This window comes from Marmota monax, unplaced genomic scaffold, assembly GCF_021218885.2.
Source record: "Marmota monax isolate L192 unplaced genomic scaffold, Marmota_monax_Labrador192_F-V1.1 WCK01_AAM20220418_F8-fsc00171, whole genome shotgun sequence".
NCBI lineage: Eukaryota > Metazoa > Chordata > Mammalia > Rodentia > Sciuridae > Marmota > Marmota monax.
Genome location: NW_026694658.1, coordinates 2,631,380 through 2,646,186, shown reverse-complemented (window position 1 = coordinate 2,646,186; position 14,807 = coordinate 2,631,380). Strand labels below are relative to the sequence as shown.

General features: G+C 35.2%; 1 protein-coding gene across 4 annotated transcripts in view; it reads left to right on the top strand.

Moving 5' to 3' along the window:
- The window catches only part of Brip1 (BRCA1 interacting helicase 1), a 157,381-nt gene that overhangs the window by 3,517 nt on the left and 139,057 nt on the right, over positions 1-14,807 (top strand). For 3 of the 4 annotated variants that reach the window (XM_046423252.2, XM_046423251.2, XM_058572327.1), the window contains exons 3-6: positions 1,360-1,471; positions 3,893-4,066; positions 10,396-10,523; positions 12,601-12,696. In XM_046423252.2, coding sequence (XP_046279208.1) covers positions 1,360-1,471; positions 3,893-4,066; positions 10,396-10,523; positions 12,601-12,696 — 510 coding nt within the window. Of the gene's footprint in view, positions 1-1,359; positions 1,472-3,892; positions 4,067-10,395; positions 10,524-12,600; positions 12,697-14,807 lie in introns of those variants that run through there. The other variant, XM_046423253.2, reaches the window with a different exon arrangement.

Below are 14,807 nucleotides of genomic sequence, written 5' to 3'. Positions count from 1 at the left end.
GTTCTAGGTGAGTACTCCACCACTGGGCCGTAACCCCAGCCTCTCTCCAGTGCTTTTTTATAAAATTTTTTAGTTGTTGATGGACCTTTATTTTATTTATTTATTTATTTTACTTATTTATATGCAGTGCTAAGAATTGAACCCAGTGCCCCACAAGGCAATTGCTCCACCACTGAGCTACGACTCTAGCCCTCCACCACTGAACTACAATTCCAGCCCTCCAGTGCTTTTTTTTTTTTTTTTTTTTTAAATTTTTTTTTAGTTGCAGATGAACACAATACCTTTACTTTCTTTATTTTTATGCAGTGCTGAGGATTGAACCCAGTGCCTCACACGTCAAGGCAAGCACTCTACTACTGAGCTAAAATCCCAGCCTCTTCCAGTGCTTTTTTATTATTATTTTTACTTTCTAGTGCTTTTTTAAAATTTGAAACAGGGTCTTGTTACATTGACCATGCTGTCCTCTAACGTGCAATCCTCCTAGCTCAGCTTTCTGAATTGCTGAGATTATAGGTATGTACTTGTGCCTAGCAGTTTTAAACTTTGATTTTTCTGTAGAACTTTTTATTTTTTGCAGTGCTGGGGATCAGTCCGAAGACTTCACACATATTGGAAAAGCACTCTACCATTAAGCTATATCCCTAGCCCAGAGTCTTTATAAGATGTAGCTCTATTGATTGTTAATCCATTTTAATTGTGGCATGGCATTTCATTGCATGGATATATTAGAATTTATCTCTCCATTTTCCTATGGGTGTTTAGGTTGTTTACATTCTTTTGCAATAAGCAAACAATGCTGCTATGAACTTTTATGTGTTCATATAGAAAAGGTTTGGGTTATATAATAGGACTGGATTTTGGCATCTTCAACTTTACTACAAAGTGTTAATTTTTTTTACAAAGTGGTTGTAACACTTTGTATAACAGTATCTTTCATTATTTTCATCAAAGATATTCATAGGTACTAATGTATTTCAATTTTATAGAAATGATTGGTGCTTGTATAATTGAAGGAAAAATTGCTTTTTTCATTTCTTCTGTTGTGCTTGGTATGCTTATAAATCAAAATAATTTTAGGGAGAGGTATAAAGGAATAAAGTCGAGTTTTAATTAAATATTGGTTCTTCCTTGTGCTATTCTTATGTTCCATGGGATTCTTCTTGCTGTTTATTTGTACTTGTGATAGAGAAACCTAATAAAGTAAAATGTTTATTGACTTTTTTCTTTTCTTTTTTTTTTTTTTTTTTGTGGTGCTGGGGATTGAACCCAAGGCCTTGTGCATGTGAGATAAGCACTCTACTAACTGAGCTATATCCCTAGCCCTGTTTATTGACTTTTTATTGGTTTCTTTATCTGTAGATTGTCAGAGGATTAAATGGTAGTCAACATTGTTTGTTGGAGAGCCCCACAGGAAGTGGAAAAAGCTTAGCCTTACTTTGTTCTGCTTTAGCATGGCAGCAATCTCTTAATGGTAAGTAATTGCTTGATATCTTCAGGTTGCTTATTGAGATCTGAAAAATATATGATAAAGTACTATATTCAGACTGAGTCAGCCATGTTCTAGGTAATTTGAACAATCTCTATTAAGGTGTTTCTTTCCATTTTTTTTTTTTTTGTGTGTGTGTGTATGTGTGTGTGTGTGGTGCTGGGGATTGAACCCAGGGCCTTGTGCATGCAAGGTAAGCACTCTACCAACTGAGCCACATCTCCAGCTCCTAAGGTGTTTTTTTATAATAAGTTCTATATCTTTCAAAAGAGTTTCAATATAGCAAAATATGTTTAATCCTAAAAGAATATAATTTGTCCTTTTATTTGATGATTAGAGTACATAAGGGCTAGGGATATAGCTCAGTTGGTAGAGTGCTTGCCATGCATGCACAAGGCCCTGGGTTTGATCCCCAGCACCACAAAAAGAAAAAGAAAAAGAGTACATGAGTATTTTGGATGCCTAGACTCATTATGAGAATAATTTGTTGATAATTGGCTTGTAAAAAATGCAAGGGATGAAGCTGTCATAATTCTAATATTGTTGGGTTTTTTGAGTAGATCCTCTACTATATTTGCTTATCTGACTTTCATAACATTAGAACATGGAATACATAAAAACAATTCTAGTTGATCTAACTACTTGTTTGGATATTAGGTGAGCAGAGGTTTATTGTATTATTTGTATGAATTCATAGTATTTCCTATTTTACTTTATTTGCTAACAAAATGCTTATTAATATTTACTTTTATGAAAATGTTATAATCTTCTTTTGAAGATTATATAATTTTCAAAGATTATATAATTCAAGATGCAGTAATGAATACATCTGGGATGAAAGAAAAGTTACCACAACACTCGGAGTGACCAAGAGATCTTGATGCAACAATGCGAAAAAGAAGAAAAGAGAGAGAAAAGAGAGTGCGCAAGAGAAGAAAGTGAGAGAAGAAAGAGAGAGAGAGTGAGCTTGAGAGAGAGAAAGAACGTGCGCCAGAGAGCAAGAGAGCCAGAGAGAGAGAGAGAGAGAGAGAGAGAGAGAGAGAGCGCGAGCAAGAGAGAAGGGCCCAGCAGGAGGGAGTTTTTATAGCCAAAATCTCATGGGGTCTTTGGGTCTGCAAGCTGCCTTGTTGGTGTATAGTGATTGGATCATACAGTAGTTGCTAAGGGTGCCATCGTCGGCCTTCAGGCAGACAAGGCAAGTGTCAGATGTGGTTTCTGTTGCACCAGACAGGTGGGGGTCCAGTGTTCAGCCTTGAGTGAGTTTGAGTGTTCAGACTTGAAGCAAACAGATGATAAAGGACCAGACAGAGGCGGGGTTGAGTCCCTGGGTTATCCTGCAGCTAACATTCGTTCAGCCTGCCCTGCAGACAACTTAGGTCAGCCTGCCTTGCACCTAACATGAGGTACCTAACTAGATGGTTTTGACCTAAAGTTTTAGGAGAATTTGAACTTAACCTCGGGTGTGTATGTATATAGATAAATCTTCAAAAGGAAATGTTTGTATTACTGACAAGACTGTTAAAAAGTAAATATATTATAAGCTTTGGATTATCCATTTTGATTTCTACTAATGTTAATCTTTGGGGAGAAAATGAGATTATTAGCCAGCTGTGGTGTTGCAAGCCTGTAATTCAACTGGCTCAGAAGGCTGAGGCAGGAGGATCACAAGTTCAGAGCTACCCTCAGCAGCTAAGTGAGGCTCTAAGCAGCTTTGCAAGACCCTATCTCAAAATGAAGGAAAAAAAAGTGCCATTACCCTTATGTGTTTACATTATTATTTAGGGTATTGAACTTTGAGATTCTTCATTTAACGAAATGGTAGTAATTAAGAATATGCTTCAGAGCCAGGCATGGTGGTGGTGCTTGGGAGACTGAGGTAGGAGAATTGCAAGTTTGAAGCTAACTTGGGTAACTTAGTGAGACCCTGTCTAGAATAAAAATTTGAAAAGATTGGGGATGTAGCTCAAATATAGAGACCCTGGGTTCAGTCCCCAGTACTGAGAGGAAAAATGAGAGAGAATATGCTTTAGGTCTTTGTTTTATTCCTTCCTGCTTGATTTTTAAAATAAATTTCAGTATTAATGAACATTTTAGTGGTTGTGCTTTTATTATATTATTAATCTTTGTTCTTAGATTTTTGTCAATTATAGAAATTGATGGTAACTTCTCTATAAATACTCTGACATAAGCATTTCTCTCCTGTCATAATTCAATGCTATAGATAGTATGACTAGCTTGTCCAGGTTTGCCAGGTCTAGTACTTTCCTAGTTTTTGCCCTAAAAATTTGTATCCTATGAAATCTTCCAATCCTGGGTGGACTGAAGTGGTTGCTCCCCCTAGCTGTAGAGAAAGAGTAATATTTATTTAATTACATATGTTACATATGAAGGTTCTTTGATTTTTAGGGAAGCCAATGGATGAAGGCTTAAGTAAAAAAACTGAAGTACCATTGTCATGTTGTTGTACATGCCATTCAAAGAATTTCACACACAGAGACCTGAACCAAGGAACTTCACCTCATTTCAATAGTCCAAGCACGCCACCTTCTGAAAGAAATGGCAGTTCATCGACTTGTCAAGGTAAATTGTATTTCTCTTGGATCTGCTGGTTATTTGTAATTGGAGCCTTAATTATTACTGATATGAGGCTTAGTTTAGTTAGCATAATTAATTATGTATCTCTACATAATTTTTATGGATTTATTTATTTATTTATGTTTGGTGCTAGGGATGAAACCTAGGGCCTCGTGCATACTAAGCATGTGCTTCACCACTAAGTTATATACCCAGCTGGAATTATTTTAAAATAACTTCAGCCTTTTTCAATTCTTGGTTTGACTTAATCCTTTGAGACATTTTGCTGGCTTACATTGTTTTTTGATGAATCTAAAGGAAAGTAAAAGATTAGAAATTGATATGGTCTTGTAAAAAGATTAGAAATTTATATCATTTGTAGTCAGTATTGTTAATTATATGCTAAACTTTTTTTTTTTTAAGAGAGAGAGAGAATTTTTTAATATTTATTTTTTTTGGGTTTTCGGCGGACACAACATCTTTGTTTGTATGTGGTGCTGAGGATTGAACCCAGGCTGCACACATGCCAGGCGAGTGCGCTACCGCTTGAGCCACATCCCCAGCCCTATATGCTAAACTTTTTTATAAAACATAGTGTTTGTATCCTAAAACACAATCTCATTATTCATTCTTGATAAATTTGCCTGCCTTCTGAAAATAGTGTTCTGTGTAAGAATCAGGTATGTTTTATGTATGGTCCTTAAATTGTTCTTTTATTTTTAAAATTTTTTTAGCTATAGATGGACACATACCTTTTTTTTTAAATTTATTTTTATGTGGCGTTGAGGATCGAACCCAGTGCTCACACATGCTAGGCAAGCACTCTACCACTGAGCTACAACTGCAGCCTCCCTTAAATAGTTCTTATTAGAGTAAGAGAAATATAGTAACACTACCATAAAATTTTTAAAAATATTACGTGTTTCTGCTTTTTACTACTGTTAGTCGGGATTATTGAGAATTGTCCAAATAGGGTAAATCTGGGTTGTGTTCTAATACCCTCTTTGTAAGTAAATTCTTTGACAGGATATAACCTAAATACAGAAAAGTGCAAATCCTTAGTATATAGCTTGAATTTTCACAAAATGAATATTTACTCATGTAACTACCACTTAGATTTAAAAAAAAAAAAAAAGACATTACCCACACCTCATAGGCTCCCCTGTTCTTTTTTGGGCACTATGCCTTCCTTCCATAGGTGACTTATTCTACCTTCTGTCAGAAATGATGAATTTTGCTTTTTTAGAAATGGAATTATATATGTTCTATAGTGTCTGCTTTTGCTTAACCTGTATTTGCGAGAGTCATCCATGCTCTTTCATATGGTCATAATTCTTGTTTTAGTATATTATTTTCTTGTGTGAACATTACCAGAATTTATTAATCTATTTTATGTTCATTAGACAATTGGATTGTTTCTGCCTTTGTTTAATGTAATTATGAAAAAATTTTTTTTTTTCCTTTTCATACTGGTGCAAATAAGTATTTTCTGTTAGATACATACCTAAGAATGGAATTGCTGGTCTGTTTTTATGTATATTCAACTATAGTAGATACTGCCAAAATTTTCCAAAGTGGTTGAACCAATTTATGTGTTCCTACCACTACACCTGTTCTCAGTACATTCATATCACACTTTATTATGCTTTGCAGATACTGTGGTATTTTTGTTTTTATTTTTTTAAAAAGTGAAATTCTGTGGCATTGAAAAAATGTTGATGGTATTTTTTTTCTGACAGCTCAGATAATTATTAGAATTCTTTAATAGTAAGGTTTTTTTTGGGGGAGGGCACCAGGCATTGTCAGGGACACTTAGCCACTGAGCCACATTGCCAGTGCTTTTTAAAATTTTATTTAGAGACAAGGTCTCACTGAGTTGCTTAGTCCCTCACTATTGCTGAGGCTGGCTTTGAACTCACAATCCTCCTGCCTCAATCTCCCGGGCTGCTGGGATTATAGGTGTATGCCACTGTGCCCAGCATAATAAGGTGTGTTTAAATTAAGGTATATATATATTTTTTCTGACAGCGCTATTGTAGCCTTAATAGACTATAGTATTGTATAAACATCGCTTTTTTCTTCCTTCCTTCCTTCCTTCCTTCCTTCCTTCCTTCCTTCCTTCCTTCCTTCCTTCCTTCCTTCCTTCCTTCCTTCCTGTCCTAGGGCACTTAACCACTGAACCACATCCCCAAGCCTTTCTATTTTAAAACAGAGTCTTTCTGAGTTGCTTAGGGCCTCAGCTAAATTGCTGAGGCTGGCCTTGAACTTATGCTCTTACCTCCATTAGCCCCCCAGTTGCTAGGTTCACAGGCATACACTACCATATCTGGCTAAACATAACTTCTGTATATACTAGGAAACCAAAAATTTCTTGTGACACTATATTGCAATATTTGCTTTATTCAGATGGTCTGAAACTGAACTCATCATATCTCCAAGGTATGCCTGTATATGAAAATCTTCATCATTCTTTTATTTATTTATTTTTAGTTGTTGATAGATCCTTATTTTATTTATTTATATGGGATGCTGAGAATTGAACCCAGTGCCTCACACATTCCTGGCAAGTGCTCTACCACTGGAGTTATAACTCCAGCCCTGAAAATCATCATTCTTGTTAGCACTTGATATTTCCAGTTTTTAAAAATTTTAGCCATTCTTGTGCATGTGTGGTGTTCTCATTGAGATTTTTTGTTTTGCTTCATTTTCTCTGGTGTTGAGGATCAAACCCAGGGCCAACCCTAATCCCAGTGCTGAGGTTCTTTAATTTTTTTCTGTACTAGTGGTTCAACATAGGGCCTCATATGTGTTAGGCAAGCACTCTACTACTGAACTATATCCCCAACCCTTTTAACTTCACTTTTGAGACAGGGTCTGACTATGTTGCCCAGGCTAGCTGGCCTCTAAGTTGCCTCAGTATCTAGAGTTATCTGTAATTGTAGGCATGCCCCAGTTGGCCCTGATTTTTAATTGGTGTTTGTCTAGTGACCAATGTACATTTTCTTCTATGTTTGTTCATCTTTTAATATCTTCTTTAGTGAATTGCCTGTTCAAGTTCAAGTTGTTTGCCAATTTATCTATTGTTTTTTTTTTTTTTTCTGATTTCTAGGAGTTTCTTTTTCTTTATAGTATATTTGGGAGATACTGGTATCTTGCTTTTTAAAGCATGCATCTCAAAGATTTAACCCTTTTGATAAGCTTCTTGTGAACTGTCCCACTATGAAGTCATTTTATGTGTAATGATAGTATGATTTTTGTTTTTATGAATCGGGGTTACCCTTACTTGTTTTTCATTGTTTTTTTTGTTTGTTTGTTTTTGTGCAGTACTGGGGATTTAACCCAGGGCCTCAACCACTGAGCTACATTTCTAGCTCTTTTTAAAATTTTTTAAAATTTTGAGACAGGGTCTTGCTAAGTTGCCTGTGCTGATCTCAAACTTAACAATTTTTGTGGCTTTGTTTCCTGAATATCTGATACTGTGGGTTCATACCACCACATCTGGCAGGGTTACTTTTATTTGCAGGATGGCAGATCAATTTTTGTAAAACTAAATTATTGATTGTTTTGGGGGGGAGGGGTGGGGAAGGGTACTGGGGATTGAACCCAGAGGCGCTTCAATCACTGAGCCACATTCTTAGCCCTTTTTATTTTTCTTTTGAGATAGGGTGTTGCTAAGTTGCTGAGGCTGACCTAGAATTTGTGATCCTCCTGCCTTAGTCTCTTGAATTGCTTGGATTTCAGGCATGTGCCACCATGCCAGGCTAAATTATTATTTTTAGTAAACAATTCTTAAATGTTTAATGAGCCTGTGCAAATTTGCTCCTTGATGGCACAGTGCATAATAGTGGTACTGTTAACTTTTAGAGTGTGATAATTCTTTTTTATGGCATCTGCCCATGCATTGTGAGATATTTAGCAATATCCCTGGCCTTCTACATGCTAGATGACAGTAGCACCCTTCCTAGCATTTCCCCACCCCGTTTGGTTTTGAGGATTGAACTCAAGGTTTCACACATGCACTCTATCATTGAACTATACCCTTACCTCCCTTCCCATTTTTGTGACAACCAAAAATGTGTACAGACATTATTTAGTATCCCAAAGTGTAGGGAGTGGTGATATTTAAATTGCTCCAGTTGATAATTACTAATATAGGCTTATTCTGTAGTTATTTTACTGGTTTATTTAAAAATTACAGAACTCAAATTAGCGTGTCTTGCTTTGCGCAGTGGCACATGCCTGTAATCCCAGCAGCACGGGAGGCTGAGGCAGGAAGATTGCGAATTCAAAGCCAGCCTCAGCAATGGCGAGGCGCCAAGCAACTCAGTGAGACTGTGTCTCCAGATAAAATTTAAAAAGGGCTGGGGATGTGCCCCAGTGGTTAAGCACCACTGGGTTCAATCCTCTGTACCAAAAAACCAAAACAACAAAGCAAAAAAATTGCATGTCTTATCTAAAATATATGGAAATGTTAAAGACTAGCCAACACAATTTGAAAGAAACAGGTCAAAGAGAGAACTTTATATATAAGATATTCAATTTATTACACATAAAACTTAGTAATTCAGACAGTTTGATATTAGCACAGTGATAAACCAGTGTAAAAGTATAGAGAATCCAAATTCAGTCCCACATGTATCCAGAAACTTGTTATTGGAAGTACTCCTACAGAGCATAGGGGAAAGGAGTGACTTTTCTATAAGTGATTCTGAAACTATTGGGTATTGATATGGAAAAAAATTGAAATTAGAGCCCTACTTTATACCATACATAAAAATCCATTGTAGGTAGATTGAAGATCTAGATATGAAAGAGAAAACCATAGTGATTTTCAAACAATGCTTCAAACACATAAGGTTAAGGGGACAGTGGATCAAGGAAGTTCTAGGTCTTTCATCACTACTTTAGAGATATTAAGCAATATTTATTTTAAAAAATAGTCCTAAGCCTCAGCAACTTAGTCCCTGTAATACCATGGACTAGGAAGCTAAAGCAGGATAATTGCAAGTTTGAGTCCAATGTGGACAATATAGTTAGACAGTATTTCAAAATTAAAAAAAAAATTAAGAAGGCTGAGGATGTAGCTCAATAGTAAAGTGTCCCAGGTTCAATCCCTGCGCCCCCCCCCCCAATTCTAATAATTAAAAAAGCTTAAAAGTAATGCCATGCAGCTTAGATTCACTTTTGTGTTTGTGTAGGACCAAACTTTTTTTTTTTTTTTTGTACTGGGGATTGAACTCAGGGGAACTTGGCCATTAAGCCACATCCCCAGCTCTGTTTTCTATTTTATTTAGACACATGGTCTCACTGAGTTGCTTAGCACCTCACTATTGCTGAAGCTGGCTTTGAACTCTTGATCCTCCTGCCTTAACCTCCCTGGCCGCTGGGATTATAGGTGTGTGCCACTGTGCTTGGCTCCAAACTTGTTTTTTTGAGAATGGTGCAGGAATTGTTTGTGTAGGTCTCTCCCATAAATAGTATGTAAATCCTTTATGATGAGGCAGTGGTTTTTGTTCATTGGTTTTCCATGATATCTGACCAGTTTATGGACTCAATATAATAAATGGTTGTCAAATGAATTCAAGCCGTGGAAGTGGAAAGAATCATCGAGAGTGGCCAAAGGAAGGATGGTACCTTTAAGAGCACTCACATTCAGGAAAAGGGAGAAACCAATATATAGGAATAGTTAAAAATAGTTTTAAAGATATTAAGGGAAAAGGAAATGTGTTTGCTGTTTTCTAAGAACACAGGGTGTTATGTTTGTCGTTATGCTTAGTGGTTATACTTATGGATATTGAAGTCAAATATTTGACAGATCTGTCACACACAAGTCTGCCACTTATAGTTATGTGATATTAGGCAAGTTACTTCACCTTAATACCAAGTGTATTTATAATTCCACATTTGTAAACTGGGATAATTGATGTTATTTGGTGATTAAAGAGGTTGTTCATGGCCTTGAAAAAGCTCTCATGATTGTGGGATTAAGACAGATTATATGAGCTTGATTCCATAATCAATATTTTTAGCGTAAAAAACATGGTGAAGTTCAGTAGGAAAGGAACATTGAGATTTTTATAAAAATGAAATGCATTTCTTAAGTCTTGACTCTTGACAGTTCTATTTCTTCAACCATGTTATTGGAAATAGTCTATAAAACCATAAATCTGTTTTAAAAATCAAACCTTGACTTTCCCTATTGCAAGCATGTTTCTCAAAACATTGTATCTTTGGTAAAAACTGAGTGGTAATAAAGTACTTTTATTTCTGGTGCTCTTTTAAAAAAATTGCTTAAGTGTGAGTTATTTATACTAATTTTTTATTTCTTATATAAGACTCTCCTGAAAAAAACACTCTGGCTGCAAAGTTATCTGCCAAGAAACAGGCATCCACATGTCGGGATGAAAATGATGATTTTCAAGTAGAGAAGAAAAGAATTCGACATGTAGAAACTACACAGCAGGTAAACATTGAGTTTATTAGCAATGAAATAATCCATTAGTTATAACTAAACATGATAGTCAAATTCAATCAAATTTTCAGTGGCATAAGCAGATTAGTTAGGTTGTGTCACAGCCATAAATTGAATTTATTATAACTTCATTTTATACAGTTACTTGTTGTAAAGGAATTTGATATTGTGACAGGTTATTCATAGTAACATGTCTTAAAAGTGAAACTGCCTGGTACTTTCTTACATATGAGGAATTTGACAGTAAAATGTGAGGCATCTTGGTAATGCAAGAAACTATTTTATTAAAAAAAAATTTTTTTTTTTTAGTTGTAAATGGACACAATACCTTTGTTTTATCTACTTATTTATTTTCATGAGGATTTAACCCAGTGCTTCACACCTGCTAGGCAAGCACTCCACCACAGAGCTAGAACCCCAGCCCAGAAATTCTACTTTTTAAAAGTTCATGGGGCTGGAGTCGCAGTAGCTTAGTGGTAGAGTGCTTACCTAGCATGTGTGAGGCACTGGGTTGTATCCTTAGTACCACATAAAAATAAACAAAGTAAAGGCATTGTATCCATACCCAACTTAAAAAAAAAAAAATCAATTTTTTTTTTTTTTTGCCTCAGTACTGGGGCTCGAACCCAGGGGTACTCTACCACTGAGCTACATCTCTAGCCCTTTCTAATTTTTTTTAAAATTTGAGACAGGTTTTTACTAAGTTGCCAAGACTTGTCACTTGCAATCCTCCTGCCTTGATCTCCTGAGTTGCTGAGATTATATCTGTGCTCCACTGTGTCCAGCAAACTCCTTCAACATTTTAATCTAATAATGGCATTTTCTTTTCACCAAAATACCTTTGATAGGAATATTCATGGTATTGACAGTTTAAGTATAATGGTAAGATTTACTCATATTTACTGACTTCTTAATATTGATACATGATAAAATATGTGTATTTAAAAATTATTAAAAGATGTGTCAGGTGTGGTAGGAATGGAATGATTTAATAGGGTATTGGCAAGTAAAAAAAAGCATGGATACAGTTTGGAAAGAAAATGTGCTATTTAGCTAGGAGCCAGTAACACATGCCTAGCTATTCAGGAGGCTGAGGCAAGAGGTGAGACCGTGTCTCAAAATAAAATATAAAAAAGACTGGGATGTATCTCCGTAGTTGAATCCCAATTACCAAAAAAAAAAGAAAGAAAGAAAATAAAACTTAATGCTATTTATAAAAGAAATATAATCAGGCAATTTTTTAATCAAATATCTAGTAAGTAATAATAGTGATTAAGTAATTTATCCTATCATGTAGGGAATCACGACTATTTACATTTAAAGAGTTTAGGTCTGGGGTTGTGGCACAGTGGTAGAGCACTTGCCTACCATGTATGAGGCACTGGGTTCGACTCTAAAATAAAGGTTCATCAACATCTAAAAAAATTTTTTTTAAATTTTATTCTGAATTCTTTTCAATGTAATATGTGGCTTAAGTATTGACTGGACTTTGCTATAATACTGTATTTGATATCTGTATGGAAAGACTTTTATGGGAAAGTCACTTGATGATTATATAATTTTGATATGTCAGTAACTAAAGTTATTTTGGTTACTATTTAAGAGTTGTTACTAAAAAGTGTTGTAATGAGGTGCCTCTTTGTGTTTTTAGGGTTTTGTGGGTTTTATTGCTTACTTGTTTGTTTATTTGTTTTGGTACTAGAGATTTAATCCAGAGGTGCTTTACCACTGAGCTACATCCCCAGCTCTTTTTGTTTTTTATTTTGAGACAGGGTCTCACTGAGTTGCTTAGGGTCTCACTAAGTTGCTGAGGCTGGCCTTGAACTTGTGATCCTCCTGTCTCAGCCTCCTGAGCCTCGGATTATAGGTGTGTGCCACCATGTCTGGTGTTCTCTTTGTGTTTTAAAAAATTATTTGATTATTGCCAGGTACAAATAGTCTTTTTAGTTAAAAAAAAAAAAAAAAAAAAAGAACAGAAAACTATAAACAGCTATTTTGGCCTTTAAGAACAATTAGCCTGTCAAACTTTGTGTTTTTATTAAACTTCATTTTGGTTCTGTGTTTACAGATTAGAAAACGTCAGTGTTTTGAAAAGGAAGCATACCATTTAGATACACCTGTTTCTTCAGCAAAGACTGTAAAACCCAACTCTCCATTAGGAAAGGTAAATGCTTTTTCTCCACAAAATATATGTGTTTATATCATTGTTTAGTTTAAAGAAGGAAAATTGTGGACTTTTCTAACTCCATTTTTGTAAAGAGTGAAATTCATTAAGGAATAATGAAAAACAGGTTAGAGGTCCTAAGTACTGTCACATGTGTGTTTACTAATGGTAAACTATCCTCTCTGTGCCTCAGTTCTTCATTTATAAAATGAAAAAAAATTGGACTCGAGAGATCTGGAAGTTCTTTTTCTTGTATATTCTAATGTTTGTGAACTCCAGTTCCCTAAAGTTCTTTTAGGGCAGCAGTTCTTAAGGAGTAGACCAAGCAACTCCAGAGATTCCTAAGGTTTTTTTTTTTTCCTTGTGATCTGTGAGATCAGGAGTATTTTCATAATAATATGAAGATGTTACTTGCCTTTTTAATTGTTTTGATATGCACTGGTGGGGCAAAAGCAGTGATAAAACGGTGGTGGTAAAATTGTTGGTGCCTTACTACAAATCAAGGTAGTGGCTCCAATCTGTATTAATAGTAATTTTCTTCATCTACATTTAAAAAAAAAAGTCAGCTTCATTTAAGAATGTCTTGGATGAAGCAGTGAAAAATGACTAAGTTTATTAAATTTCAGGTTTTGAATTTTTTTTTTTTTTTGTACTGGGGATTGAACTAATGGGTGCTTTACTACTCAGTTACATCTCCAGTCCTTTTTAGTTTTCATTTTGAGAAAGGGTCTCACTGAATTGCTCAGGGTCTCACTGAGTTGCCAAGGCTGGCCTTAAATTTGTGATCCTTCTGCCTCAGCCTCCTGATTTGCTTGGATTACAGGCATGGTGCCTGGCTTGGCCCTTAAAATTTTTAGCATTTTATGTGAAAAAATTACTGGTACCCATAAAACTCTCACATCCAGAGGCAGGGTGGATATCTTGAAGAAAAGCACTTGTAGAATAGTTTGGCTTGTGAGCTAAACTAGCCACTTTTTTTCATGGGACATCATTTTTACCTGGGGGGGCATGTAATTAAATAGTTATGGTAACTCTTGATAATAAAGTGAGGTTGATAAATTTTGAACTTCGAAGTAAAAATTAGAATTTTGAAAAATATGTATATACTATTGTGACCTTGGCAGCTCTCTGGTACTTTTAAACTTTTATGATGAAATTACAACTTCAGTTTTGTTTTTAAGTTTAGTTGTACTTTGTTGATGATCTTTTTTTTTTAATATTTATTTTTTAGTTTTTAGGTGGACACAATATCTTTATTTTATTTTTATGTGGTGCTAAGAATCGAACCCAGTGCCTCACGCATGCTAGGCGAGTATGCTACCACTTGAGCCACATCCCAGCCCCTGTTGATGATCTTCATGGAAACATTATGGTTAGAAAAATCAACTAGATGCTTCTAGAATTAAAATGTTGAAAATCATCATAATAATAAGCTATATGAATGACTTTTCCCAGGTTTTATTGCTTTCTTTCATGCTACCTTATTTTTTTCATACCCTTAGTATTATCTGAATTTATTTGTTTACATGTTTATTGTCTATCTGCCCTGTTGGAATGTAATGTCAGTCTTTCTAGGGGCTGGGATTGTGGCTTAGCGGTAGAGCGCTTGCCTCGCATGGGTGGGACCCAGATATGATCCTCAGCACCACATAAAAAAATAAAGGCATTGTATTATGTTCATCTACACCTAAAAAATAAATATTAAAAAAAAAAATCTTTCTTTTTTCTTTTTTTTTAACTGATTTTATTTTTTAAAATATACAACAGTGTAATGTATTACAACTCTTGTTATACATATAGAGTGTAATGTCAATCTTTCTCATACCTATCCTAGTACCTGAAGTAGCATATGGCACATATTAATTGACCAATAAATATCTAGAATCTTCTTGAATTCTTACAATGTCTTGAAACAGGTACTATTGCTATTATCATTTTGCAGATAAAAGGAATCTTAGCAATAACCTGCCTAGTGTCAGAAAACTGGTAAATAGTAGAACTAAATTATCCTGAGGTAGTGTGATATTCTAGTAAATTTTGTAATCACTTTGTTATACATTCTCACTAAAATGCCTCTTAGATGGGCTGGGGTTGTGGCTCAGTGGTAGAGT